Source organism: Pimephales promelas, chromosome 13, assembly GCF_988280905.1.
Source record: "Pimephales promelas chromosome 13, fPimPro1.hap1.1, whole genome shotgun sequence".
In the NCBI taxonomy this organism is placed as follows: Eukaryota; Metazoa; Chordata; class Actinopteri; order Cypriniformes; family Leuciscidae; genus Pimephales; species Pimephales promelas.
This window is the reverse complement of record NC_142781.1, coordinates 24,617,300-24,645,141: the sequence shown is the minus strand read 5'-3', so window position 1 is coordinate 24,645,141 and position 27,842 is coordinate 24,617,300. Positions and strand designations below refer to the sequence as shown.

At 40.8% G+C, this 27,842-nt stretch overlaps 1 protein-coding gene across 2 annotated transcripts in view; it reads left to right on the top strand.

Moving 5' to 3' along the window:
* Positions 1 to 27,610, top strand: part of foxo3b (forkhead box O3b) — a 38,543-nt gene extending 10,933 nt beyond the window's left edge. For both annotated transcript variants that reach the window (XM_039692623.2, XM_039692621.2), the window contains exons 3-4: positions 23,573 to 25,011; positions 25,297 to 27,610. In XM_039692623.2, the coding sequence (XP_039548557.2) occupies positions 23,573 to 24,997 (1,425 nt within the window). In that variant the 3' untranslated portion in view covers positions 24,998 to 25,011; positions 25,297 to 27,610. The remainder of the gene's footprint in view (positions 1 to 23,572; positions 25,012 to 25,296) is intronic.
* Positions 27,611 to 27,842: the final 232 nt, after the last annotated feature.

Below are 27,842 nucleotides of genomic sequence, written 5' to 3'. Positions count from 1 at the left end.
GACCATATGCAGTAATGTAGCATGAACTCTCTGTACCGTTCTCCACCCACGGTTCGGCACGCACTTGCAACAATGTTGATCTTAAATCTGATGATATAACTGTAACATGTTTTGCTGGAAAAAAACCAATGTGTAACACCAGTAGACAGAGTTCGGCTAAAGTATGTTTTTTTGTCGATGGATATGCATTCTGACTTCCCAATATGTTACAACAGTGATGATCAACAAAAGACATCTATATATATAAGATGTGGTTTTTATATACAGTATACACACACACACACATCTTTTATTATTAGTGCTGAAAGGATCTTGTCTGTGAAGGGAAATTGAAAGGAACTTGTCTGTGCGTCTATGGTGTTACAGAATCCTCTTCATTTTCTGCTTTTTATTTCTCTCTTTTTAGAGGCCCAATAAGGGGCTACATGGATACCAAAAAAGAGGCCCCTTGCCTTCTCTCTCTTCCTTTTTTTTATCTGAGTTTCCCTCCTTCTCTTTCTCTCAGATTACTGTGAACGGGTGAGTGGGTGGGTGGGGGTGCGAGGTTACACTTTCCCATGTTGTGTGTAAACCTTGAGGAAACACACAGTCTCGACGTTGCTTTGAATACAAACGACTCATTATACAACAGTTTATGAAAGCCATGGATGATGAACTTTTTTTTTAGTGAGATTTCTTGGTTGGCTTGGTTGACATTGCTACAGTTGCTAAAATAAGTGGTTTATGCTTGCTTCTAGTTGATCTAGACCATCTTGATCTTATTTCCATAGGTCCAAGTGAAAATAAAATAACCACACTGTTTGTGCTACTTGGATACAGTGAAACTGTACAAAAACAACAGTGGTCAGAGTGCTGTGATGTAAAAAAGCAGTGAGTTGGCCATGCAATGTTTTGGTATTGGTAAATTTATAGTGCAGTATCTTAATTTGAAAAACTAAATGCTAAAATGATACACAATTAAGGTGTACACAACCCACATTGTGCACATTTCAAATAAAGCCACGTAAAAAAAATAAAGGAAAATGGCAAATGGAGAGAGAAGAAGATACAGACTATTCCAGTGGGAGAGGATTTCTGATGATCTAGCTGGGGATGACATCACCGCTCGACTGAGAGGGCTTTTAGACTGATTGATTCGAGTGAGAATATGGCGCTGATGTGTGTTAGCATTTGCGGTATCAGTGCCACGTATGAGAGTGTGTGTATTATTGGTATGAATGATTGGTAAAGTCGTTGCCTTTTCCTACAGATTTATTTCCCTCCCAGTGCTGCATAGTAAATATGGGTTAGTGTGCCTTTCCTGTCTCTCCTCTCCCCACTTATACCCCCTGTTTGTTTTACTTTTCCTTTTCTTCCACCCAGCTTTTTGCTCCCTTCTATTTTTTTCTCTCTTCCTGCAGCTGTGCAGCAGCTCCAAGGTTTTTCCAGGAGAACACAAAGGCTTGGAACAGCCAGGCTTTCAGACACAGTGTTATTTTTGCAGTGTCCGTCAACCTCTTAAATCAACTTACAACCTCTGGTTAATATACTAATGTTATTTTGTACAAGACTTGTGAATAATATAGGCATGTTGTAGTATGTGTTGTAAAGGCAATTTTTCAGTGGTGTGATGTGTAGTGTGAGGATTAGTCTCTAAACTTGAGGCTTAGTCAGGTGGCCAGTCATATGAGCTGACTTGGTGTACAGTGTGTTATGTACAGAGAGTGAGTGGAGATTAAACCAAGGATCATAGTGTAATCTGCTGTGTGGTTACATCAGCTTCACTATCACACCATGCATCACACAAGATTGCATAATCCAGAGAGAAATTACATCATGAAAAAGAAAAGACGTGGACAGAGTCAGGGGAAAAGGCAGATATAAACACTATTCCAGATAAAAACAGCCAAGATAAAAGAGTAAAGAAAGTGATTTTCTACCAGTTGCAGTGCTGACCAGGATGAGACTTTGAGGATGTCAGGACTCAAGCTCTGTGACAATTTTTCCGATCTATTTGTCTTGCATATTCTTACAGCCTCCTGCCAACAAAAATATAGGCAAAAATCAGACCCATCAAGTAGCTTAAACAATAATCTACAAAATAATGTAACTTCTATAAAAGCTATGCAATTACAACTCTTACTGAAAAAAAAAAAACATAACGATGAGTAGTTATTGTAATATATATATATGAAGAGTTAAGATGCAAAAGCCTCTAAATGCCATTTGAAATTTTCTTCTTTAATGATGATTTGTATTAACTTGTATATTTAAGTTCAGTAATTTCACTTAAATAACAATTAATAGGTAATTATCATTGCCATTTAAGTGAAATCACTGAACTTAAATATACAAGCTTGATAAAAATGATCATTCTAGAAGAAAATTTCAAATGGCACTTAAGAGGCTTTTGCATTTAAACTCTTCATATATTTAATATACACTACCGTTTAAGATTTTTTTAAAGGATGCATCAAACAAATCAAAAGTGACAGTAAAGACTTTTACATTGTTCCAAAAAAATACAGTTCTTTTAAACGTAATATTCATCAAAGATTAGAAAAAAAGGTGTCATAGTTTCCACAAAAATATTAAGCAGCACAACTGATTTCAACATTGAAAAAGTTTCTTAAACAACAAATCAGCATATTAAAATGATTTAATAGAATAAAAAATTCACCTTGGCTGTCACAGGAATAAGTTACATTTTAAAACATATTAAAATAGAAAACTGTTATTTTAGATTGTAAACATTTTTTCACAATATTATATTTTTTACTGTATTCTTGATCAAATAAATGCAGCCTTGGTGAGCATAGGAGACTTAAAGATGAACTGAACTGAAAAAAATCGACGATGAAAACGTGTTGTTTATGACAATTAAAAGTAAATTACACTAAACATTTTAATAAAAAATATTAATATAGCTTTTTATAAGCAACGCAAAATTGCGCTTGTTAGCGCTGGCAATTTCGATGACGTCACTGGCATGGTAGGACCCGCGGAGCGCCATAAACAACAGCTGCAGGTCCTATATACACGGACGAAAATGAGCACTTTTAACGGCATGGATTACGCATTTGAGCCCGCGAGGGACATGCCGGTGGTGTCTGACTACCACCACATGGAGGACGATCAGTTTTAGGCTTCACTTACAGTACAGGATCGTTTGGGGAGAAGTGATTGTGGGCGCGAGCGCTGTGGAGTATGCATACTGCACAGGAGTCGATCTGTTGCAGAGAGGTCAACCTGGAACATTTATTGATCGGCGAAAAATGCATCACCATGCACCGTTCATTTCGGATGCTGTTCGGTGAGAGAAACGTGTTGGAGGAGGCTACGCTGTCTATGGATGTCCGAGCTGAGACGCGAGCGCCCCATCAGTAGCAGGATATTTTACGAATAGGCGACTAGGCAACACCTAGGCTGGGCTAACTTGTTATACTTTTCTCCGACTGTTTAGATTAACAGCGTACTGGCAGTTCACTCTATGGGCGAGGGTGCATTTAGAAAGGAGAATCCCATCCTTTACCGTGAACTATACATCAGGGATCTTTTCCCCTCAGCCGCATATCAAGGATTCGTGTAACGTTAACGTGATGTGTTGAACTTGTAACTTGTGTAAATAAAACATTTAATGCAGACATTGTCAGACGTTTCATGTACTCATTGACGAAAGTACATATCTCTAGATAGTGTGTCGCTAAAAATTCTGTTTCTTCAGCCATGTCAGCGCGCCTCAGACTGTTTACAAGCTACGGCTGTTCTGCTGGTGCGGGTAGGCAACGGAGTGGCTTACCATGCCAGTGACGTAGTCGAATGTTGAAATCCAACATGGCGGCGCCCGTGTAACAAAAACAACACTTTCAATGTACCATTTTATCCCTTTTAACAAATTATGCAATTTTAAAAATTGTACCAATGATAATTAATAAAATACATCTGTTATGTCACCTTTTTTCAAATTTCAGTTCAGTTCATCTTTAAGCCTTGTTCACACTACATGATTTTAAAACGTCGGGCTGAACTGTGCATTTCACACTACGTGACTTGCTCTCGGTGAAATCAGGAGTGTTCAAGTTGTTGAGCTGTTCACACCACATGACACAACGTGATTGAGCTGCAACAGAAGGTAACGCACTACACGAGTTGACAACAACTCTGTCACCCAACAATTCTATCTTGTCTACAAACCACATTTTGTCGCGATAAAACAAATCGAAAATGACGCGAAACAGCACGAGCACCAATACTCCGCGAAGAATACTGACCTCAACCCATGCCTTGCTCTGATTGGCTGTAGCTCATGACATCACGTGAGGTTGAGTCCTGCGACAGCTCTGGATATTTAGCATGCTAGATATTTTTCTGGGCTCGGCGACGCGTCTATGAGCGTCTTTGATGCGTTGTTGGCTCTTTCATACTAACAGATTGGCGAGCGTTCATCGCCCTCTAATCCCCCGCGATTTGCACGCGATAACAGCCTGACCTGTCGGCGAGCTCAACAATGTGCAAATCGGGCTTAAAATCATGTAGTGTGAACTAGGCTTTACCGAATTCAAACATCTGAATGGTAGTGTCATTCAATTAAATGTATAATCTTCCACACAAGGTTGTTTCCTGCTTTTCTGTTAAAATGGAACAGAAAATAAATCTGATTAATCATGATTCATTATTTTAATGTAATAAATAATATTCTAAATTCAAAAACGCATTTAAAAAGTTTTACTTGTAAATATATATGTAACAAATTCTGTTCGATAGGTTTAACAAATCAAAATCTTTAAGTACCCCATGTGAATCACTACTCTATTATATGACCTCCTGATGACCCTGCTTTGTTGTTTGGTGAATATGAATACATTTATATAGGAGTTCATGTTTCTCTGTGTATTTTTAATTGGCTAATACTACCCTCTTCATGGTCCACTTCAGGTTTCATCTCAGTGGTGAACAGGCAAATTTAACGTCAAGTCAGGTACCCCATCATTTAGAAAAACAAAACCCTGCACAGGGAACTCTAAAATAGTAAACTTGTCCAAGGGCTGCAAGAAAAGTAGTCATATATAATTTCCATTCTTGGCGAGCATTTTTGTTCCTGCTTTAACTCTTAAATTGTATAGAGACTGTGAGTGCTTGTGTTGCTATTGGCTGACTTGTACTCCTCCCCTGTCTGCGATTGGCTCGAAGGTTCAGTGGGACACTCAATCAGCGCAGTGGAAGCATATGTAGGTCAGTGTGTAGCTGTGCTGCATGGTGTGTTCGTGTGTGTACAGTGCGGTCGCGTACTCTGGCAGTCCTCCAGCTTTCTCTTTCAGAGTTAGAGAAGAGAGCGGAGGGGGAGGGAGAGAAGGAGAGGACAGAGGGTGGAGTAGACTGTGAGGCCTCTTTAATCCAGTCTGCACATTAACGATACTAAACGCATTAGTGTTCAGTCTCAGATTGGTGACAAACATTTGGAACAACTTTTCTGAATGTACTGTAACGCCCAAAAGATTAGCATTTCGTGGCCTCAGTTACTCTTTTAATCCTGTAAAAAGGATCTTGCTGCCACCGAGAACGTCAACAGTGGCCGGTTACTATGACATAACCTCTGAACCAATGTTTGCCCAAACGGATTCAAACATCAATCAATCAATGCTTCTCGCTCTTTTTTTAACTAGACGTACCGTTGGCAACCTAAAGAGCCTTGGAAAGCTGCGGTGTTTTCGAAGGAAGTGGATTTACAGTGAAAATGAGAGGGAAAGGGAATGCCAGAGAGGGAAAATCAGGCTTTGAGTGTTGTCCAAAACTACACTTCTGTATCTGCCTTTAACGACTGTGCCCTCAGAGTGCCCCATGTACTTCTCAAGCACTTCCCTCTGGCATGGCCAGGAATTTAGCTCAAGTCCCTAAGGCGTGCCACAAAAAGCACAGAAAGTCTGTTGAGCGGCTAAGCTTACCCGAAGTGAATAACTGTCCCGTCTAAAAAGCTCCCACTGCACACACGCACATGTGCTAGGCAACCTGGCACAGGCGAAAACATCAACTCACTATCTCCAGACGCTGGATGTCTAGACAGAGAGAGCGAAAAGATTGGACAAAGAGTCTCCTGAGCATCTCTGTCTGTGCATTTTACAGTGAACCAGCTCAGTTAGCACGCACACACTTATACGTGCACACGTACCCAAGTGCAAAATTACTAAAAGCCTGGTGGGCACATTCTACACTTCAATGAATTATGAATCACTGTTGTTAGGCAGACTGAATGCACAAGGTCTTTGCCCAGATTTCATACAGCTTACATGCAAAGCTCAATAGTGTGTCTAGAACCATATTGTTAGCAGAAATATGTGATCCGGTTACTTTTTACAAACTATACCAGACTATATACTCTGCCTTACTGAATATGGAATAACGTCCGTCTGTCCGTCCATCCATCTGTCATGTAGACCGACAAACAAACAGATGGATGTCTATCATTCTGTCTGCCTGTATGTCACATCCATTCATAGGTGAATCCACAGATATACTGCATGTCTATGATATATGTCTAGATATAGGTCTTTGATTTTATATATTGAAACGGTTAAAAATGTAATCAAATATATACTGCATGATTTCATATGGCTGAAATAATTGTAATGAACAACAGTCCGAAAAACACACTGTTTAAACAGGAGTTTTGTTGAAACGCAAGTTGAGAGTAAAAAAAGAAGTATCAGCTGACAGCCATATCTTAAGAGTAAACATATAATTCCAGTAGATGGATGTAGAGGAACCAAAGAGTAAACATATCCTGCACACCTCTGTTGGCTTTTTCGTCTCGTCTCGTGATCTGACCGCCATTTCTGTATGTCTGCAAATAAAAATAGAACATAACCTTACTTCCCTTTTCTGATGACTATTAAACTGCAAATAATGGCCTTAGTCACTGCTGTTTGTGTCAGAGGTCCGTTTAAATTCAGTTAAGACATTTAATAAATATAGGTATTTTTATATCAGGGAGAATGGAATAAAGCGATTAAGTAGAAATACTGTGCGTGTGTGTATGGGTGTATAAGTTACAGAATGTGTCAGTAAGGTGGTTGCAATGCAGGTTTTTCAAGTTGTCTCAGAGTTGTACTTTCCAATCCTCAACTGAAGAACTTGTCAGCTCTTTTTTGCCCATCCAACCCCCTTTCTTTCTAAGTTTCTGGAGGGTTTACTGCACAGACTTCTTTTAAAAGTGGTTTCATGGTGAGATTGAGCCTCTAGATTGGCACCCTGCTTATGTATCAGTGTTCTTTATCATGCTCACGCACATATGTCTTGATTGTGTTGAGTTCCAAAGCTTCTCCCCTAGAGCTCTTTATTTAATTCCAGAGAGAGGCCCAGTTCAACTATGAGTGTGCGTGTGTAATGATTCTGGAAGGAGTCCAATTTGCCGGAAAGCGTGTGAATGCAATGGAACTGTGCCAGAGAGTTCAGTGCAGTAGATGAGTTGTTACTGGAAGGCTTTTGTTCTGGGTTCCACTAGAGAAAAGCCCTTTACAGGAGTCAGCCAGTCAAAATGGCAGAAGGGAGAAAAGAGAGGAGAAGGGGGAAAAAACCAAATGTCCTACTTGTGGAAACGATCTATTATTGAGGACTTCACTAACAGCCTTTAAGATTCAGCTCAGATACCACTGCCATGCAGTTCCAGTCCGTAATAAGCCAAAATGACCTCAAGCAGTTTTCTAGGAACAGTGGCTTGCTTTGGAATCTCAGAACTAATTATGCCCTTGTCATCGTAATGCATACACGTCTTTTAATGCAAAATAGACATATCCCAGTGAATAGATCAGATAATAATATATGGGTAAAAAAAAAAAAGTATTTAGATACCTACACATACTGTAGCTGTGTACAATCTCGTAATTTTAATTATACTTATTATAGTTTTATTATTGTCATTTTTTAATCACTTCCATAATAATTTGTGATTATTTGCAATTTTTGCTATTACTTTGACCAAACTGGTCCCAATGTGATTTTTAGTGTGGTGTAAGTGTCAACATACTTATTGGGGCCACTGCCCATACTGTATATGATCTCTGGAACAGGAAATAGTTGAGCAAGAGAGCTATTGATGGTTGTGGAAGTGAGGCATAAGAGTGAGACCAGACTTGTTACACACTAATGAAGTTAAGGGTAAAGATCTGTAGGATGTGGTCATAGTGTCACTCTCAATTGGTAATGACTCCTATGTAAAAACCTATTCTTTTTACTTACTTAAAACACAAATGTCTTGTTTAAGCTAGAACATTCGCGTTTAGGAAATAGTTGATTGGATCTCTCTCTCTCTCTCATAATGAGAAACATCTCATTATGTAATTTTAATTGATGAAAAGTGGACTTCAGATATTTCTTATTCTGTTGTCTCCTCTATGGCACAGCATTAGTATCACAGCCATTTAAATCTATGGGATGTTTTGGAATATTGATCATAATATATACTAAAACCTAAGTCCGATATCAGTCATAACAAGTCATAACGTTCTGACAATGTTGTTAGCCACCACATGATCAGCGACTAGTTAACGTCAAGCTTAAAGCGTCATGGTGGATCATTAAAGTCGACTAGTCTGTGAACCCCTAGTCAGAATATGCTAGACGACACCTACCAGAAGGGGTTAAGAGGACCACGGTAACCAGGCAAACCTTGACCCCTTGAATACGACGCAGGGGATTGTCATATATCTCCGTGAAAGGAAAATGTGAGGGTGAAAGAGAAAGTGTGGTGGGGGAGGGGGAAAATCAATAGACAGACACAGCTCTGAGGACATGTCCGTGAGATGTGTTTCAGTGTGTTTCGTCATGATGGGGAGCTGCAGCATTACTGAGCATGTGGTTAAACCTTTTGTGCCTCAGAGAACCAGAACAAAGAGAGGTGAAGAGAGAAAAGGAGATGAACGAATAAGTGAAAGATGGAAGCTTCCTAAACCAGTTACACAGAGAAGGGACTGTGCTGTTTAAACCAGCCGTGTCTCAGACACAAACACCGACCCAGCACAAGAAAACATGCTCTTGTTTGTTTGTTTTTGTTTTTTTTGTTCGACTCAACTGGTGTGTGATTGGCTTGGGACAAAAAACAGGACGTAAAAAGCTTTTTTTGTAGCCTTTTCTTGTTACAGTGTATAGACGAGAAAGCAAAAGAGCAAACAAGTAAGGGAAAAGCACAGAGACGGAGAGGTTGATGTTATGCGTATTCCTGCACGTCTCAATATTTCTATGTTTAGAACTGTAATCTCCTATTTATCCAAACACACGTACACAGCTAAAGTGATCCCCATCCTTAATCATCTAATCAGTGTAGTTTATTTTGAAGGAAGACATTAGCAGGCAGTGCTTTTGACTGTTTTCAATAATATTGTAAGGACTCACGGGACACGGAAGAATCCATTTGCAGCTTTATATAAACAGAGTCGTACAGGCAGGGTCAAGACGAGGCAGACAGAGCAATACAGGCAGAGCAAAGGGATAATCCAGATAACAGGCAGAGTTCGGGGCAGGCAGCAAGAATCACAATCCAAAGACAGTCCAAGATCAGGCCAGGCAGATAACACTCGTAGAATAATCCAACAGTCCAAAGTCAAAACCAGAAAACCAGAAACAGGGAATAACGCTCAGAAATGATCACCGGGGCAAATCAAGACTTCGCAACAGTGTGTGTATGAAGGTGGCTTTTATGTGTGTGTGCTAATGCGGTGCAGGTGTGTGACGCAATCAGTCCCAGGTAAGAGGTATGATGGGAATTTGAGTTTATGTCCAATGATCAATACTCCGGTGAAGGCTCCCTCTGGTGGCGGAGAGGAGGCGGAGCGGGAGCCTCCACTGTAACAGAGCCCCCCCCCTGCGAGCGGCTCCTGACGCGAGGAGGCAATTGTCGTCGGGGTCTACCACGGGGTCGAGGGGCCGGTTTCTCCGGGTAAGTCCTATGGAACTCTTCCGTGAGAGTGGGGTCCAGGATATCTCTTGAACTGACCCAGGACTGCTCCTCCGGACCGTACCCCTCCCAGTCGACCAGATACTGAAGATTGTTACCCCGACGCCTGGAGTCCAGTAACTTATGTACCCGGTACGCCTCCTCGCCATCGACCAGAATGGGTGGAGGGCTCTGAGAAGCGGTCCCTCCCTCCGCTTCTCCCCTCGGACCACCAGCAGGTTTCAGCAGAGAAACATGAAAAGTAGGGGAAATACGGTAGTTAGCGGGCAGGTCTAATCGGAATGAAACTGGTGAAATCTGTCTAATAATTTGGAAGGGACCAACATACCTGGGACTGAGTTTGCGACATGGAAGTCTGAGTCTTAGGTCTCTGGTGGACAGCCAAACCCATTGGCCGATCTGGTATTCTGGGGCGGGGCGACGGTGACGATTGGCCTGATGTTCTTGACGTCTGACGGCGTGCCTTAGGTGAGTATGTGCCTGATCCCAGACCTCTTCGCTCTTGTGTAGCCATTCGGTGACAGATGGTAGTTCTGTGGGTTCGCCGGACCAGGGGAAGAGAGGAGGTTGGAAACCGAGGATACATTTGAAGGGTGTGATGCCAGTTGCAGGTTTTACCAGAGAATTTTGAGCATATTCAGCCCAGAACAGGTATCTGCTCCAATCCTGTTGATGCTGTTGACAGTAGGTTCGTAGAAAGCGGATTACATCTTGATTTAAACGTTCAGTTTGTCCGTTGGACTGTGGATGGTACCCGGAGGTGAGGCTAATGTTCACGTTAAGATTCTTGAAGAACGCGGTCCAAACTCGGGACGTGAACTGCGGTCCCCTATCGGACACGATGTCTTCAGGTAACCCATAGAATCTGAAGACTTGATTACATAGGAGTTCGGCAGTTTCGAAGGCTGTGGGGAGCTTGGTGAGAGGAACTAGTCGACAAGCTTTTGAAAATCGATCCACTATGGTGAGAATGGTGGTGTAACCTTGTGAGTTGGGAAGATCGGTGATGAAATCTACTGCGATGTGGGACCATGGTCGTTGTGGGGTTGGAAGAGGACATAGTAGACCAGCAGGGAGTTTTCGTGGTGATTTTGAGGTCTGACAGAGAGAACAGTTGTGAATGTGGTTAATGGTATCTGGGGTAAGTGTGGGCCACCAGAAACGATTTTGTAGAAGCTGAACCGTGGCAGTGATACCTGGATGACCCGAGCTGGGACTTGAATGAACTTGATCTAGGAGACGGGCTCGAAAGGTTTCTGGTACATAGAGGAGGTTGGCTGGACATTCTGCAGGAATGGGAGTTTGACGATTGGTCTGCTGGATCTCGGTCATAATATCCCATTGGACAGGAGCAACTAACAATTTCTCATCCAGTATATTCTCGGGATTGTGGTTCTGGGCAGCTTCTTCAGATTGTCGAGAGAGAGCGTCGGCTTTGGTGTTTTTGGTTCCTGGGCGGTAGGTAACCGTGAAATTGAATCTGGTGAAGAACAGTGCCCATCTGGCCTGACGTGGGTTGAGACGTTTAGCCGATCTGAGGTATTCCAGATTTTTGTGGTCTGTAAGAATGACAAACGGTTCTGCTGCTCCCTCCAACCAATGACGCCACTCTTCCAAGGCCAACTTCATGGCCAACAATTCCCGGTTTCCCACATCGTAATTACGTTCAGCTGGAGAGAGTTTGCGAGAGAAGAACGCACATGGGTACATCTTGGCTGGGTCTCCCTGGCGTTGTGATAGTATAGCCCCCACCCCTGTATTTGAAGCATCGACTTCAACAATGAATTGTCGTTCAGGATCCGGATGATGCAGGATAGGTGCGGTAGTGAAACGACTCTTCAAGTCGTGAAAAGCTTGTTGGGCTTCGGGGTTCCAGGATATGCGATGGTTGTGACGTTTGGTTAAGGCTGTTAAAGGGGCGGCTATGAGGCTGAAGTTTCTGATAAATCTCCGGTAGAAATTTGCAAATCCCAGGAATCTTTGTAGTTCTTTTATGGTTTGTGGTAATGGCCAGTCTACTACACCCCTCACCTTCTTTTCATCCATGGCGACCCCTTCTTGACTGATGACGTATCCGAGGAAAGAGATGCTGGTTTGGTGGAATTCACATTTTTCCATTTTAGCATAGAGGTGAAACTGAATCAGACGTTGAAGTACAGACCGGACATGTTGAATATGCTCTTCTAGTGAATTGGAGTAGATCAGAATGTCGTCAATGTATACAATCACCCACTTGTCCAGCATATCACGGAACACATCATTCATGAAGGCCTGGAAGACAGAAGGACTGTTGGACAATCCGAAAGGCATGACGAGATATTCATAGTGCCCACTAGTGGTGGAAAAGGCAGTTTTCCACTCATCACCCTCTCGTATGCGAATCAAGTTGTAGGCATTGCGTAGATCGAGTTTGGTGTAATATTTGGCCTGACGGAGTTGTTCTAAGGCGGCAGGGACCAGCGGTAGTGGATATCGATATTTGACAGTGATTTCATTCAAGCCTCTGTAATCAATGCAGGGTCTGAGTCCCCCATCTTTTTTCTTTACAAAGAAAAACCCAGCGGCTGCTGGTGAGGTGGAGGGTCGAATGAAGCCCTTTCCGAGTTCCTCTTCTATATACTGTTTCATAGACTCAGATTCTGGTTTTGACAAAGGGAAAATTCTTCCTCTGGGAGGTGTGGCACCGGGAATTAACTCTATGGCACAATCCGTTGATCTGTGTTCGGGGAGTTGTGCGGCTTTTTCCTTGCTGAAGGCTTCCTTCAAATCCACATAAACAGAAGGCAAATCTTTCGGCTCGGGTGTTGAAGTGTCAGATTCTGATTCGGGATTGCAGACACGAATGACTTTGGATAGACAGCGGTTATTACATGCTTCACCCCAGCGAATGATTTGACCTTCCTTCCAAGAAATGTGAGGGTTGTGAGTTTGTAGCCAAGGATGACCCAGAATGATGGAGTGATGTGGAGCGTGAATGACATAGAACTGGATATTTTCAGAGTGAAGAGATCCAATGTGCAATTGAACATTCTCCGTGACGCGCTGAATTTTCCCCTCTCCGATGGGATGTCCATCTAGCGCCTCCACTGTCAATGAAGAAGGACACGGTTTTAGTTGGATGTTGTGTTGTTCAGCAAATGTTTGTGATATGAAATTTCCCGCAGCTCCAGAGTCAATGAAAGCAGAAGTGTCAATGGATTGATCATAAATGGTTAAACGGACTGGCAGTGTGAAACTGGTAACAGGATTGTGGGATTTATCTCGGGCACTCACCGACTGGTTATGATTGGAGGGTCGAACAGGACAGGAGAGCTTCATGTGTCCAGATTGACCGCAGTACATACAAAGCCGATGTTGAATTCGACGTTCGCGTTCCTCTGGCGAGATGTGAGTGAGTCCCAGTTGCATGGGTTCGGGATGGTTAGTGGCTACGAGTGAGGATTGAACTGGTAACCGGGGCTTACGTCTGGATCGCATCAGATTATCGACTTGAATGGCCAGAGTGATATATTCATTCAAAGTTCTCCCCTCATCTCGACAGGCTAATTCAGATTGCAGTTCATTGGTAAGTCCTCTCCTGAAAAGGGTCTTCAAAGTATCCTCCACCCAGTTCGTTTGAGCAGCTAGCGTGCGAAAAGTGAGGGCGTAATCCGCAGCAGTTTCTTTTCCCTGAGTGAGGTTTAAAAGTTGATCGCCTGCATCACCCTTCTCCGTGGTATGTTCAAATACTTGACGAAACTGATTGATAAACTCTTGGAATGAAGAAAACGTGTTGCCCTCTGGTTTCCAGACAGCCGTGGCCCATTCTAGTGCTCTGCCGGTAAGGAGAGAGCAAACAAATGCGATGCGACTCCCATGACTGGAGTATAATGCGGGTTGTTGCTCCACAAAGAGTGTACACTGTAACAGGAACCCTTTGCATTTGGTTGGAGAACCATCAAATTTGTCAGGGAAAGCGAGTCGTGGATTGACTGTAGTACTCACAGTAGTGGGAAGCGCACTCGGTGGTGGTGGTGGTGTAGTTGGCGTTTGAGGCGCGGTACCCACAGCGATACGAAGCTCCTGCATTCCCTGTACGAGCTGCTCGGTGAGAGTAGTCAGATGGCTGAGCTGTTGATGGTGTAGATCTAGGCGTGAAGCTTGAGAGGTGAGTTCGGAGGTCAGTTGCATGACGGCTGCTGGATTAGTTGGTGGCGAAGTCTTCTGTAAGGACTCACGGGACACGGAAGAATCCATTTGCAGCTTTATATAAACAGAGTCGTACAGGCAGGGTCAAGACGAGGCAGACAGAGCAATACAGGCAGAGCAAAGGGATAATCCAGATAACAGGCAGAGTTCGGGGCAGGCAGCAAGAATCACAATCCAAAGACAGTCCAAGATCAGGCCAGGCAGATAACACTCGTAGAATAATCCAACAGTCCAAAGTCAAAACCAGAAAACCAGAAACAGGGAATAACGCTCAGAAATGATCACCGGGGCAAATCAAGACTTCGCAACAGTGTGTGTATGAAGGTGGCTTTTATGTGTGTGTGCTAATGCGGTGCAGGTGTGTGACGCAATCAGTCCCAGGTAAGAGGTATGATGGGAATTTGAGTTTATGTCCAATGATCAATACTCCGGTGAAGGCTCCCTCTGGTGGCGGAGAGGAGGCGGAGCGGGAGCCTCCACTGTAACAAATATAGAGGTTAAAGGTGCACTCTTTTTTTCTTTATGTCGAGGTGGGGTAGATAGCAATTACCTTCGACTGACATTTGGTGTGGATTTCGCCATGATTATTTTTTCCTGCCAGTAAGAGTGTCCGAGGTTATCGAGATAAAGTGAGTGATATTTTGCTGGTCATGTGATCTTTACATAATGGCCCCTGCCCCTGCAGAATAAAACTGCTTTTAGTAGGGTGACTTTTTTTTCTTCAGAGGAAAACAAAAGAAAAAAATATTTTGTGGATGTATTCATTTTATTTTTGTCCATGTAACTTACTGTACCTTTTAAGATCAACTCAGTTTACACAGAGAACATGAACTTGATGATAACATCCTTCCCCTTTTCCCTTTGTCTCCATCAAACACATGCACAAAGCTGCACCAAGACTTTAAAACTGCAAGCAAAGCAAAAGCTTAATTGGTATAAGAGCCAAAGGAGTGGATTCCTACATTATTTAGATTGATATTTGTTATGTGCATGCGGGTAAAACTCCCATGAGATTATCTGCAGCTGACTGTGCATATGTGATACAACTCAGAAGTAGGTCACCTGGTCACAGAACAAGTGTTTTGTTTAAAGACCGAGCATGCTGTACAGATCTGTGTGTGACACAATGTGCGCATAAATGCACGTGCAACACGCAGAGTGTATTTTTGTTTGTGTGTGTCACATCAGCAGAAACAGGAAATCATGTGGCCCAAAAGTCAAGGCAGCAGGAACTGGGAGAGAATTGCTGGTACAGCAGAAAACCCTGTGACACTCTCTGCTGCAATGCTAATTTCTTTGTCTCTTTTTTTCAGGTCCGTTGAGACCCTCTTGAATTATATGTCCCTGTTGTGCACGTTACCATACGGTGATATTCAATAGTGTTGCATGTAGAGGTGCGATTAAGACGTGCTGCCTTGTTGTTATCTAGTTTTAGCAGAAAAATGTGTGTGGGGGTGCTTGCTTTCCATACTCTGCAGAGCTCAGCAAAGGAAAATGCAAGTTTCTTCACAAATAGTTCAACTCAAGGCACACACACAGATACAATATAATAGTACCTCTGGTTATGTTTTATGGGCTAAATGTTGAGGTCAGGGCATGTTCGCTCAAAAACAGTAACCTAAATTGCTCCCTATTTTAGCTACTTTGTAGTGAATTCTGAATGAACAACTCTTTTTATTTATTTATCCAAAGCGAGGGGCATAACTTGCTGTAATATTGTGACTGCAGAGTGGAATTTAATAATAATGTGGTAAAATGTCATGTTGCATAACACCCTGGGCTTTGTCATCTTGAGGTATCTTGACTTGTTTTTGGACGCATTCTGCTCTTAATTTTGCATTGCGCAATGTTTCTCCGTCTCTCTCATGCGTAAATAACGTAAAACAGGCCTCTCCACTGAATAGTGAATGAGTGAGTAATTTCAGACTTTATGATAGCTAATTACCCAGTCTTAAACAACAATCCCCTTCAACAACAATTCATAAAATTCATGTAGGAATTAGGGGTGTGACGAGATCTCACAAGACTAAAATGTGACGAGATTTCCCGTAGAGTGAAAAGCTGTCTCGTGATATCGCCTTGATTGAGCGTGAGGATGAAATAAGCATAGAATATTCCACCGCTACACTCAAATCGCCTCAACTGTCGATTTGTTGTTTTTATAAAAAAAAAAAAAAAAAAACATTATAAACTAATGTAAAAGTCTGCACTGCTCTGCACACATCGCAATCAGTGCAACAAGTATCACAGTTCACTGATCGAATGACGATGGCAGATGATTTGAGCCTAAACGTCTGATAAATGTCTTATCTTGTAGAATGCACACTCAGCACCGTGTTTTCTATACACAGAGTACATGCGATCACAATTTGAAAGAGAAAGAAAACACAAGCTCCCTAATGCATTTGATAATTCATACTCATAAATTAGACATGAAATGACATGCTTAAAAGATTATTAGTTATTTTAATCCCTTTTTACATTCATGAATTTTGTCATTGAGGATTTCTGAAAAATTGTGCAACAATCTCATCTCGTCTCATGAACCCAATCTCGTGTGATAAGCGTTTCGTCACACCTCTAGGAATACAATGAAATTTTAAAACTAAATAAAATACAGGCTTGCCCCTTGAGCAAGCTGCACCCTTGTGATCATAGCTAGAAAAGCCGCAGTGTATACACATTCTCAAACACACAAACACCCACAAAAAAATAAAACAGAACAGGGCCTTTTTTAAATCCAACCCAGATGTGTACATGAGCAACAAAAATTCGCATAGAGACGCCAAACATTGATAAAGATGTTTTCAGTTACTCCCAAGAGCCACAGTAATGTGACGACGACAACAGCCACTATGAACAAATTCATTTTGAGAATATTAGAGCAGAAAAAAGAAAACCTGTTCCATTATCTATTCCATGTCTTAGTTAAGGGAATCAGTCAGTGAATCATCCCAACAGTGTCATGCAATCCTGTGCATGTGACAATTTTACAAAGCAAACCTTTGAAAACCAATTTATTAACTGAAATGTGACAAGTGCTGTCTGCCATTATAATGGGGTAAATATAGCAGCTGTAGTCGTCCAAATAGGTGTTCAATACATGCTGCTTGCATTTTGTTAGAAAAACAGGTTCCAGGAACGATAAAGTAAGAACCAAATACAGCAATGATTGAGAACAGATTTGCTGGAGCCCTGGCTTGTTTTATTGCTTTATGGGAAAAAAAACCCTCTCTATTATTACATTTGAAAAAGAATTATATCTTATACTAGCAGACCTGTCTGATGAAGAAGACATGAATAAATAGATCCCTACTCTATAAATTTGGCCAAGTTAACCTGGGACATCAAGGGGACACAGTGTTCCAAATTGCAGCTAAAAATATCACGTGTGGCTGATGTCTGTTCAGTGTTGTTTATCTGTTGAGTAGGTCGTGGTTCTTTCATATTCCAAGAGAGATGCCAAACAGGGTGTGGACCAAAAGTTTGGACATGTGGGAAGCGTGTTGAGCAGCAGAGAGAAATACATGATAGACACGCATTGTAAGGAATGTCACACATGCGTGTGTGTATTTTATGCATGTGTGAGGAGTTTACTATGATGATGAACTTTAAAATCCAAGGGCAGGCATACATTTCTCGTGAGCTGATAGTCAATTTTTCCTTTTTTTTGTTCCTCTTTTACATTTCTATACTTTACACAGCATGTGAAGTCCATCACACTAAATAGCTGAGCTTTAGATGTGGTCCAGTCATTCATCACCACCTGACAGGAAGGGCACATTTAGTACTTCCTGATTAGAGAGAGGGTTTAATCTTCTGCACTGGATTGGTTAAATGCAGTTTTGACAATGCTAAATCATAAATCAGATGTACCTACAATAATATTACGACGTCCAGCAATCGATTTAAATAGTACATTAAGTTTAATTTGTCGTTTAATGAGATCTAATGTGTTGGTGACGAGAATTTTCACGTGAAAGCAGGGACACGTTTGTGTGCATTTTACTTCGACGGAACGAATAGAGAGTCTCCACAACGGTCTCCACAACTGGAGATGTTTTGTTTATTTGTATTGGTACATTGGTGCCGCAAGATGTTTCAAAAGTGATGGTGACAATATCGACCCTGGCAAAAAGTGGTGGGGGCATGTGTCACCCATCCCACCTGGAAATTACGCCCACGAGTTCATGTTAGTTAATACATAAACTAATGTTAACTAATGAACCATATTGTAAAGTGTTAACATATTTGTATATCTATATTGACCTGATTATATAACTGTAGCTTTGTCCCAATTAAGGGGCTGCATGCTTCGAAGGCTGCATGTGAAAGGCCAAAGGCTGTCCTATTCAAACTGGCTCCTAGGAAAGTACCCTCCATTCTCTCAGCCTCGAAGGATAGAAGGAATGGATCCTTCGCAGCCTAGCCAGTCCATTTCTGCTTTTAGTTAATACATCAAATTAAACTAAATTAAAGATAATTGAAATGTTAGTTGATGTAAATGTATGAATTTAACTGAAATAAAATCATTTTGTAATGTATTTTATTACTTCAGTTAAGATTTTTCTCAAGTAACAAATATGTTTTTAGGGTTTTAGTTAACTATACTAACCTGTAATATGCACATCATAAACCATCAGGAGCTGAAAAATAATTATAATGGTATAAAAGAAAAGTTTTAATATTTAAAAAAGGGATTTGTGGTTCTTTGGCACACAACAGAGCCTAATAATAGGACTAGCTGGACCCAAGACCCAGATAATGTTGTCCTAAGATACTCCATGTCACCTAATACTATTACTAAACGGGTAATGCTGTGACATCTCAATGAGTTAGTGGCTGTGACATGCTAATGACTGTGGTTGCTAAGCTCTTGAATGTGTTAAAACGTCAGAGTGAGCATGTTTATATGAATATTTGTGTTTGCAAGCTAAAAATACTCAGCTGAAATGTGAGGAAACTGGTTAGGAGTGATTGTGTATGTTTGCTGGACAGCACAGGTGACAAATACTGACCTACAGTGAGGTCAGCTATGCAGTGGTGCATGTTTGTGTACGCCTGTAAATAAACGCAGTGATTGGCTAAACAGAGTAGGCTCGGAAAGCCACCACCCCCTGGATGGTCCCAGAATAAACAAGGAGGTCTTTGAACATGCCACATTATGTAATGTGCACACAACACGCACATACCCTGCTTAGGCACTCTTACATGCTTAAGATTCTTTGTACCGTTCATGTTTTGGAAACATGCGCCCCAATTATTAGTTCTGAGTAAAACTCTGAAGGGAAAGAATAAACATTCCCATAGATTTGCATGCAGTTATGTAGTTGTTTTAAGTTGGTTAATCATGCATGGCCTGCACAATAACACGAATGACTTTAATTTATGTGGTTTGTACTTTTAATGAGCTAAAGAAATTCTTACATGGTTGGCTGGTATGTATGGACCTCAAAAGTAGCATAAGAATAACAGAAGAAAGAGAACAGAAAACACAGAGTGTACTTTAAGAGAGAACTGGATCTCCACTCCGCATGCAGTCCCCTACAGTTTCAACTGATTCATATACAAACACACACACACTCTCTCTCTCTCTTACAAACACACGTCTGGTTTACTATCTTTGTGGGGACTCTCCATAGACACATTGGTTTTTATGTGGTCCAAACTATTCTATTCCCTTACACTAACCCTGCCCATCAAAAAAGTTTCTGTATTTTACCATTTTCAAAAAAACTCGTTTTGTATGATTAATAAGCATGTTTCCTAATGGGGACCTCAATTTAGGTCTCCACGGTGACACGAGTCCCCATGAGTCAGTGTGCATTCAGGTTGAAGTCACCACTGGGATAGAAAAACAAGCGTGCACGCACACACACTTTGGAACAAGATGCACACCCACAAAAGTCCTAGAAAAGACGCACATTTTGGTTAGATGGAATGGAATGTTCTCTCTTTCTCTCCAGCAGTCAAGGCAGCTGGGAAAGGGATGAGGCGGGAGTGGGAGGGTGCGGGTCAGTGTACTTAGACCGTGAATGTTTGCATGCTTGCATTTGTGTATAAACCGCCTTTCTCTTCACCTTTGCTGTGTCAGCAGCAGTGTTAATCTAGTCAAGGAAATTACTAAAGAAAATGTTTGTTGATGAGGAGCTTTTTGGCATCATCAACAATAATGAAGATGAGATATATGTATACAAAATGTATAGAAAAGAATTGAATAGCTTTGTTGATCAAAAGTGACAGTAAAGTCTTTATCATTCTAACAAAAGATAACCATTTCAAATAAATGCTGTTTTATTCATGGAAAAATCCCCCCCAAAAAAGTTACACTGTTTCTACAACATTTTTCAACTTTGACTAGATAAGAAATATTTTTTGAGCACCAAACCATATTTTTTTAAGTATCTTGTGACACTGAAGACTGGAGTAATGGCTGCTGAAAATTCAGCTTTGCCATTACAGAAATAAATTACATTTTAAAATATATTAAAACAGAAAATCAAATAAAAATAAAAACTGTAATAATATTTCACAATATTACAGGTCTTTACTTCTTTATTTATTTTTTTATCAAACAGATGCAGCATAAATAGAGAATAAGAGATTAAAAATCCAAACGTTTGAACAAACTTTTGACGAATATTGTATATTTAAAAGGTAAACAATTATTGTAAACACTGACAAGACCAAATATCGACTATTATACATTTTGGTCATGTTCTGAAATGACTATGACTAAAACAAAAATTGTGTAAAAATTTACATTGGTCTCAATTTATTTCTAAATGGCGAGTTCCCTCCCTCTCAAACTCTTTTTAATTGTTTTGTCTTTTTCTAACTCTCTTCTGGTCAGACCCTTTCTTAAAAACATAAACACTAGACTTTGAATGTTTTCATTTCCTTTTGGACACAAACATAATAGCACATATGGGCCAAATACTCAGAAGGGCAGTACTTGGGTTTGCTAAGAAATAAGATTTCTGGAAACGGAATAGTTTTATGTGTACACATACACACACACTGCCCTCCACACTCTGTATGTCATTGAAAATCAACCACAGTGAAATGTTCGGCTGCCAAAACCATATTAACACAATGGCTCTGCTTTGAGTTTACTGCAGTAAGTGTGCGCTCCTGCTTCTGAAATAGTGTGTGTGTGTGTGTGATATGTGTATGACAGAGAGAGGGAAGGACTTCATGGGGTGCATTAACACAGATTATACTCTTTCTTTTTTCTTTCCATCCATCTTTATTCTTTAAATTTAGCTATTGTCCAGACCTAGACTCAACATCAACATTAGAACAAACCTACATTTAGATTGTCTCTTTATATTGTCTCAATATTTAAAATGTTTACCTTTAATCAAAATAATTTTGTCCTTTCCAACACTTTGATAAGGGTTGGTACGTTTATTTCACCGTGGTTTTGGTTTGAATGATTTGAGGGCAAATGCCTGCTGGTTATAGGTTAGTGTAGTCACTGGCTTCCTGACATTACAAAAATGACCAGCCAGAGTGCAATAACATTCACAGAGAGCACCGGATAACCAAAACACATCTCTCCGAAGAATGTGAGCGAAGCCGTAGTTGCGTGTGTGTGTGTGTGTGTGTGTGTGCATTGCGTGGCTGCTGACATTGATGGATTGTTACCACATGTTGCTGATGGACAAAAAGGTCTCTGTATTCCAAAGAGTTTCAGTGTGCAGCTGGGCGCTCAGTGAACAGCCTCTCCTACACTCACATGTGTGCTGAGAGATAGTACACATCATACTGACTAGACATTTAAACAAAATGGGATCAATTTAAACACAACAGGTGAAAACTGATTTTCCTCTAGATTTTGTCATCTTTTTAGCGTTAAAAGAAATTGTTTGTGTCCCAATTAGTTTCAGGCTGAAAGGATTAGCTTTGCAGCTTTGTTTTCTGACTAAGAGTATAAATATAGAGTTTACTGGGTGTGTGCTTTGCACTTCATCTCATAGTTTGTATGTGGGGCGTAGTGAGCATTTTATTGAGAGTGTAATGTGTATGGATACGGTTATGTTTGAGCCAGTGCTTTCTCCACCAATAATAAAAAAATAGGTTCAAGGGCAGTAGAGCTGCTATGAGTCAGCTCTGAAAAGTCAAGCACAAAGACACTGATACTCTAATCAAAACACGCATAGGCACTCAATTAACACTCATTAAGAACCTCTCCTGAGGGCCTTGCCTAGAGCAGGATTACGCAATAAGTGAGAGTTAAAAGAAGCAGTTTAAATAAGGGAGGTATATGCTTGGAAAGACAGTGAACTGCATTTGGTGTAAATGGCACAAGTTTTTTTTTTTTTTGGTTTCAGTGCCACAAGTTTGTTTATAGCTGCCAAGAAAGTGGAGGAAGAAAATGAATTGGTTTTAATGACTTCATTCACAACATGCTGCTCCATTGAGGTTTTAGTCATACCCTTACGCCTCTTTTCCCTCACACACACAAACATTATGTCATTAATCTCTAGAGGGACTTGGCACTGTAAACACCGGTATCCGTGGTATCGCTCATCATAGCTCAACACACACACACGCATCTTGTGAGTCATAAGACGGGGTAAAAATGTGACATCAACATGAACTAAAGTCTCTATCTGTGAGAGTTACGAATGTCAAGGCACATTGTATATTAGAATGTATATAAAAATAAAAAAGTTTAGCATTTATTGACTTCTGTATATCCAACTGCAGCCTAATGCATTATTGAGGGGAAAAAGATAATGTTATAGCCAGGAATGTAACCTGTTTGTTGTCCCAAGGTTACCGGCTATAAAATGTTTCCTCTAAGTTACTATAGTTACACTGCACTCTGTGCTTTTTTTAAACTCTTGAGATCACATTGTATTTGTAATGCACAATGGCATCTATTTTCCACTGTTTTCCTATTCATTGGCACTGAAAAGTACCTGTTCTTCAGTTGTCATGAGATAGGATGGAGAACTATATTGGTCTGTTGTACGTTAGATCAATTGTCTGTTTGATCTGTATAGATCTTTACGCCTTTTCTCAACAAAGCTGACTTGTAACACCAGTAGTTCTCATTTTGCACAAAATATGCAGTGTAAATATGTACTAGGCCTGTCCCAGTGAGGACATTTTCACACCGATATATAAACTTGCGACAACTTTGGTATTACCAATAACACAGAGGGTGGTGGGGGGCTTTTGAATGCTCACTCTCTTTATTTAGTTTTGCTTTTTAATGAGCAATCACACATATTCTGTGTCTATAGGCCTATAATTTGCGGGCATCAGGGATGCGTGCTTGATTTTTACTTTAGCTTTTGAATTTGTGATCACAAATTCAAGTCAGGTGGTGCTAAATGCACGTTTTACAAGATAAGATATTTGTCAATGATGCTTAGGATCATGTGTGTGTGTTGGAATGATTTATAACCACCTGTTTTCTCTGGTCTCTGTCTGCTCTCTTTCTAGAACTCCATCCGACATAACCTGTCCTTGCATAGCCGTTTCATCCGTGTACAGAACGAGGGAACTGGAAAGAGCTCGTGGTGGATGATCAATCCTGAAGGGGGGCGGGGAGGTAAAGCGCCAAGGCGACGTGCAGTCTCCATGGACAATGGTAACAAGTACACCAAGACTGCTCGTGGGCGTGCGGCCAAGAAAAAGGCAGCGCTGCAGGCTGCCCAGGAGGGTTCGCTGGAGAATGTATCTGCTGGTGGTCTGTCCAAGTGGCCAGGAAGTCCCACTTCCCGGAGCAGTGATGAACTGGAATCCTGTTGGACTGACTTCCGCTCGCGAACTAACTCCAATGCTAGCACCCTGAGTGGCCGCCTGTCACCTATTCTGGCCAATCCAGAGCTTGACGATGTGCCAGACGGCCCACCCCTGTCCCCAATGCTCTACTCCAGCCCCAGCAGTCTCTCACCTCCCTCATCATCTTCATCAAACTCCAAAACATGCCCAGCAGAACTTCCAGTGCTAGCTGACCTGACTGGCACAATGAACCTTAATGAGGCTGACAACCTAATGGTTGATCTGTTGGACAACATCACTGCACAGGTTCAGGTTGTTCAAGGGTCTTCTAATTTCAGTTTTGGCTCCAAGAGCACTCCATCACCCCCAAGCTCCTCATCATCCCAAACTGTGAGCAACAACACCGGAGGATTCAGTAACCCCATTTTTGGGCCTCCAGCAGTAGTCTTGCGTCAGACACCCATGCAGACCATCCAGGAAAACAAGCAAACATCATTTTCTAGCGTTTCATGTTTTGGAAACACACTTCAGGAGCTGCTAAATTCTGATTCACTGATCTCACACAGTCATAGTGACGTTATGATGACGCAGTCAGACCCACTTATTTCACAGGCCAGCACCGCCGTCAGCTCTCAAAACTCCCGTCTTCGCAATGGCCTCATGCTTCGTAATGATCCCATGATGTCTTCATTCAGTTCTGTGCTCAATGGGCGAAGCGGCCACCTCCAGAAAAAGCAACACCATCAGGGGTCCAATTCTCAGAGTGCTTTGCGTTCCCTCCCCAACAACAGGACGCAAAGTCTAGTTAATGATGCTAATAATTTAGTCTCCACAAAGCAGCACCTCCATCCACAGCCCTCCATGTTGATGACCGAGACGTCGCTTTACTCTGGCCTGAACGGAAGTAACGGGGTAGGGATCTGTCACCCCTCAGGAACAGATCGTTTTCCCTCAGACTTGGACCTGGACATGTTTAATGGCAGTCTGGATTGCGATATGGATTCCATAATCCGCTCTGAACTAATGGACGCTGATGGACTGGATTTTAACTTTGATGCATTGATGCAAAACGCTGTAAGTCTGAATCCTGTGGGAAACTTCACTGGGACAAAACAGTCCAATCAAAGTTGGGTGCCTGGCTGAAGGCAGTCGCTTAGGTGAGCCAAAATAAAGTTTATGAACATAGCTGGCCATGCCATGGAGAAACAAAACCAACATAAATAACAAAAGTGTTTCAATATAGTTGTACTGTTGGTGTTTTTTTTTTAGATCCATTACTGCAGGAAATAAACATTTTGTAAGGAGCCATTCACTCAGCAGTGCAGTGGAATGCAAAACCACTTTTTGTGTGAACGGCTCCTTATTACTGTTCAGGATGTGTTTTGCTGATCTGATTACATGTATTTAATACAGAGCAATACTTTTTTTTTGTCTTTCTCTAGGTTCAGAACTGCAGTGAAAACAACAAAGAATAAAATAACAACTACAAGAATCCTGCACAAAAAAAAAACCATCCAAAAGACTTGAAGTCAATCTTTGCCAAGATTGCTGTCTGCGACAAGCACTGGATGATATGCCTGTTCACAGGTCCATCTGTAAAAGCAGACCCAGACTATAACAAAAGACAGCCCAATGGAGAAACACAAACTAACAGTGAACTCACAGATCATTATGCAATGTTTGAAAATATCCCACTGTAGGAGGAGAAGTAATCTAAAAATGAAATGTTTAAATAGGCCTGTTGTAGCTTTTCTGTCATAAATTTAGTTTTCTTGGCTGGGGTCTCGCTCTGTTTTCCATCACAATTTTGTATGATGATTGGCTACTCCTGTTATCCTCTAAGCACTAACTGTATAGTCATTGATCAATATAAGAGTACAACTAAGAGGTGACCTGAAAAATTTCAGAGCACAGGTGGAGTAGCTTGACAGTGCACTTCATCAATTGTTTTGTTTTTAATTCACTTTTACCATACAGTAGTTAGTTCCCAATCTAAAATGTAGTTGCCTCATAATAATACTTAATACATTTTTGTGATTGAATATAACCTTATAAGGAGTAATTAATTTGTGTGAACTGTCTGTAACTGTACAAAAAAAAAAAGTGGTAAAATTGAAAGCTTAGCAGGTGGAGGCGTCTTCTTTAGCCAGCAAAGCTATGTTTGGACTTCTCGCATATAAATGTAGCCAAAAGTAATGAATAAATAAATATTTACTTGCATTGTGGACATTTCCATGCCATACCAGGTGCTAAATGATCAGTGTTGATCCCTGTCCTTTATTAAGGCCATCTGTGTTTCCCTGGCCACAAGGACATAGCATAATTGATTAGGATTAATGATTAGCATCATGGCAAGTTGGCAACATTCAATGGTGGATGGGCCTTTCCTCTGGAAGCAATCTTTACTGAGCAAAAACAATAAGCTTTCTTTTGTACATTTGCCAAATTACTTGAAAATGTAGGAGATGCTGGCAGCCAAACTCACAAAAGACACAGTGAAATTTGGGGACTTTTCTGTCTCTGTATGCAAAATGCATCACTATTGCTCAGGGGAGAATGGGGTCTCCATTACAACATCAGGGCCTCATCTTGAATTAACTGCAACCTGGCTGTACACAATTTCAGAAATGTTTTATGAACATTTGTATATTAACAACAGTCTTCTGAAGTAAGGAGATGAAGCAACAGGAATGCATCCTGTGTTAATGTCAGTTTATTAATGTCTTTATTGTTCCATTGTGCTCAACTATTATCACAAATCCTAATGTTCTGTGTTTCTGTCCCTAGAGAGGGTTAACCTTCACTGCATACTTCCATGTACAGTATGCATGCATGTAAATGTACATATGCATCGTGTGCATTGCATATATACGTATACATCCTGCTATACTTATAAAATGTAGTGATAATACAAATATATCCATGTGTTGAACAAAATAATGGAATTGTTACATGGGGAGTTGGACAGACATGGTTGCAGGGGTGTCAAACTAAACGTTATTGTATGCATTTACCTTTTTCAGAGTGCATGCACAGTATATGCACTTCACAAACGAACAAAGTCTACTTGAATAACCAATGTGTTGAAACAAAAGGAGAGCAGATGAAATGTAATCCTTTGACATACTTTTCAGTAAAATAATCACAAATTTGTTCGAGAATAATTATCTAAAAACATTGACATGAAAAATTGTCCTGCTGTAGCAAAAATAAAAAAAGACAAAACAACGGATATAATATGAATGCTAACGTTTTAGCATAATTTTACTTGTGTGTTTGACACACTTGCTTTACACCATGACTCCACACACCCTAAATCTTCTTTCATCATATTTCTTTTTTCAAACTCACATTGTTCCTAATATATTCAGTATGCAATGAATTGGAAAATCACCCATATAAGACAGCTGAACCTTGTAAATTATTTTACAAACATTATTCTCTCTCCTCAAAAACTGCCTTGCATGTATACTTAGGCCTACAGCTCTTCATTTTTTTTTTCTTTCAGATGACCATTTCAGATCCTCAAACATTACAGGTTTTATTCACTATGCCCATTGTGATAATCAGAAAATACCACTGTTTGCACATTTTACCACCCTGGTCGTAGCCTTCCTCCCTCACCTTTGCTCTTTTACCTCTTATCTTATGGCTTCTCTCTATGTTTGTGAGTATTTTTCCTGTGTACTCCATTTTGAATTGTAATCTAGTTTGTAAAAAATGGTGCGCATGTAAATAAAGCTTGGTTGAGCTATATGTCTCGGCTGTGTTTTAAGTTATTTTCAAATTTGATCCAATTAAACTCATGATGCATTTCTGTTAACTAAAAATCCCCAATAATGATTAGGTGTTTTTTTTGTTTGTTTTTTTTAAACTTCCAGATTAATATAGGGTATTTTGTAGCTTTCATTGGATTTTTTTTTCTTTTTTTTCAGTTATAACTCTTTCAACAGTTGTCCTAAGGCTATATTCTTTGAAAATGTATACG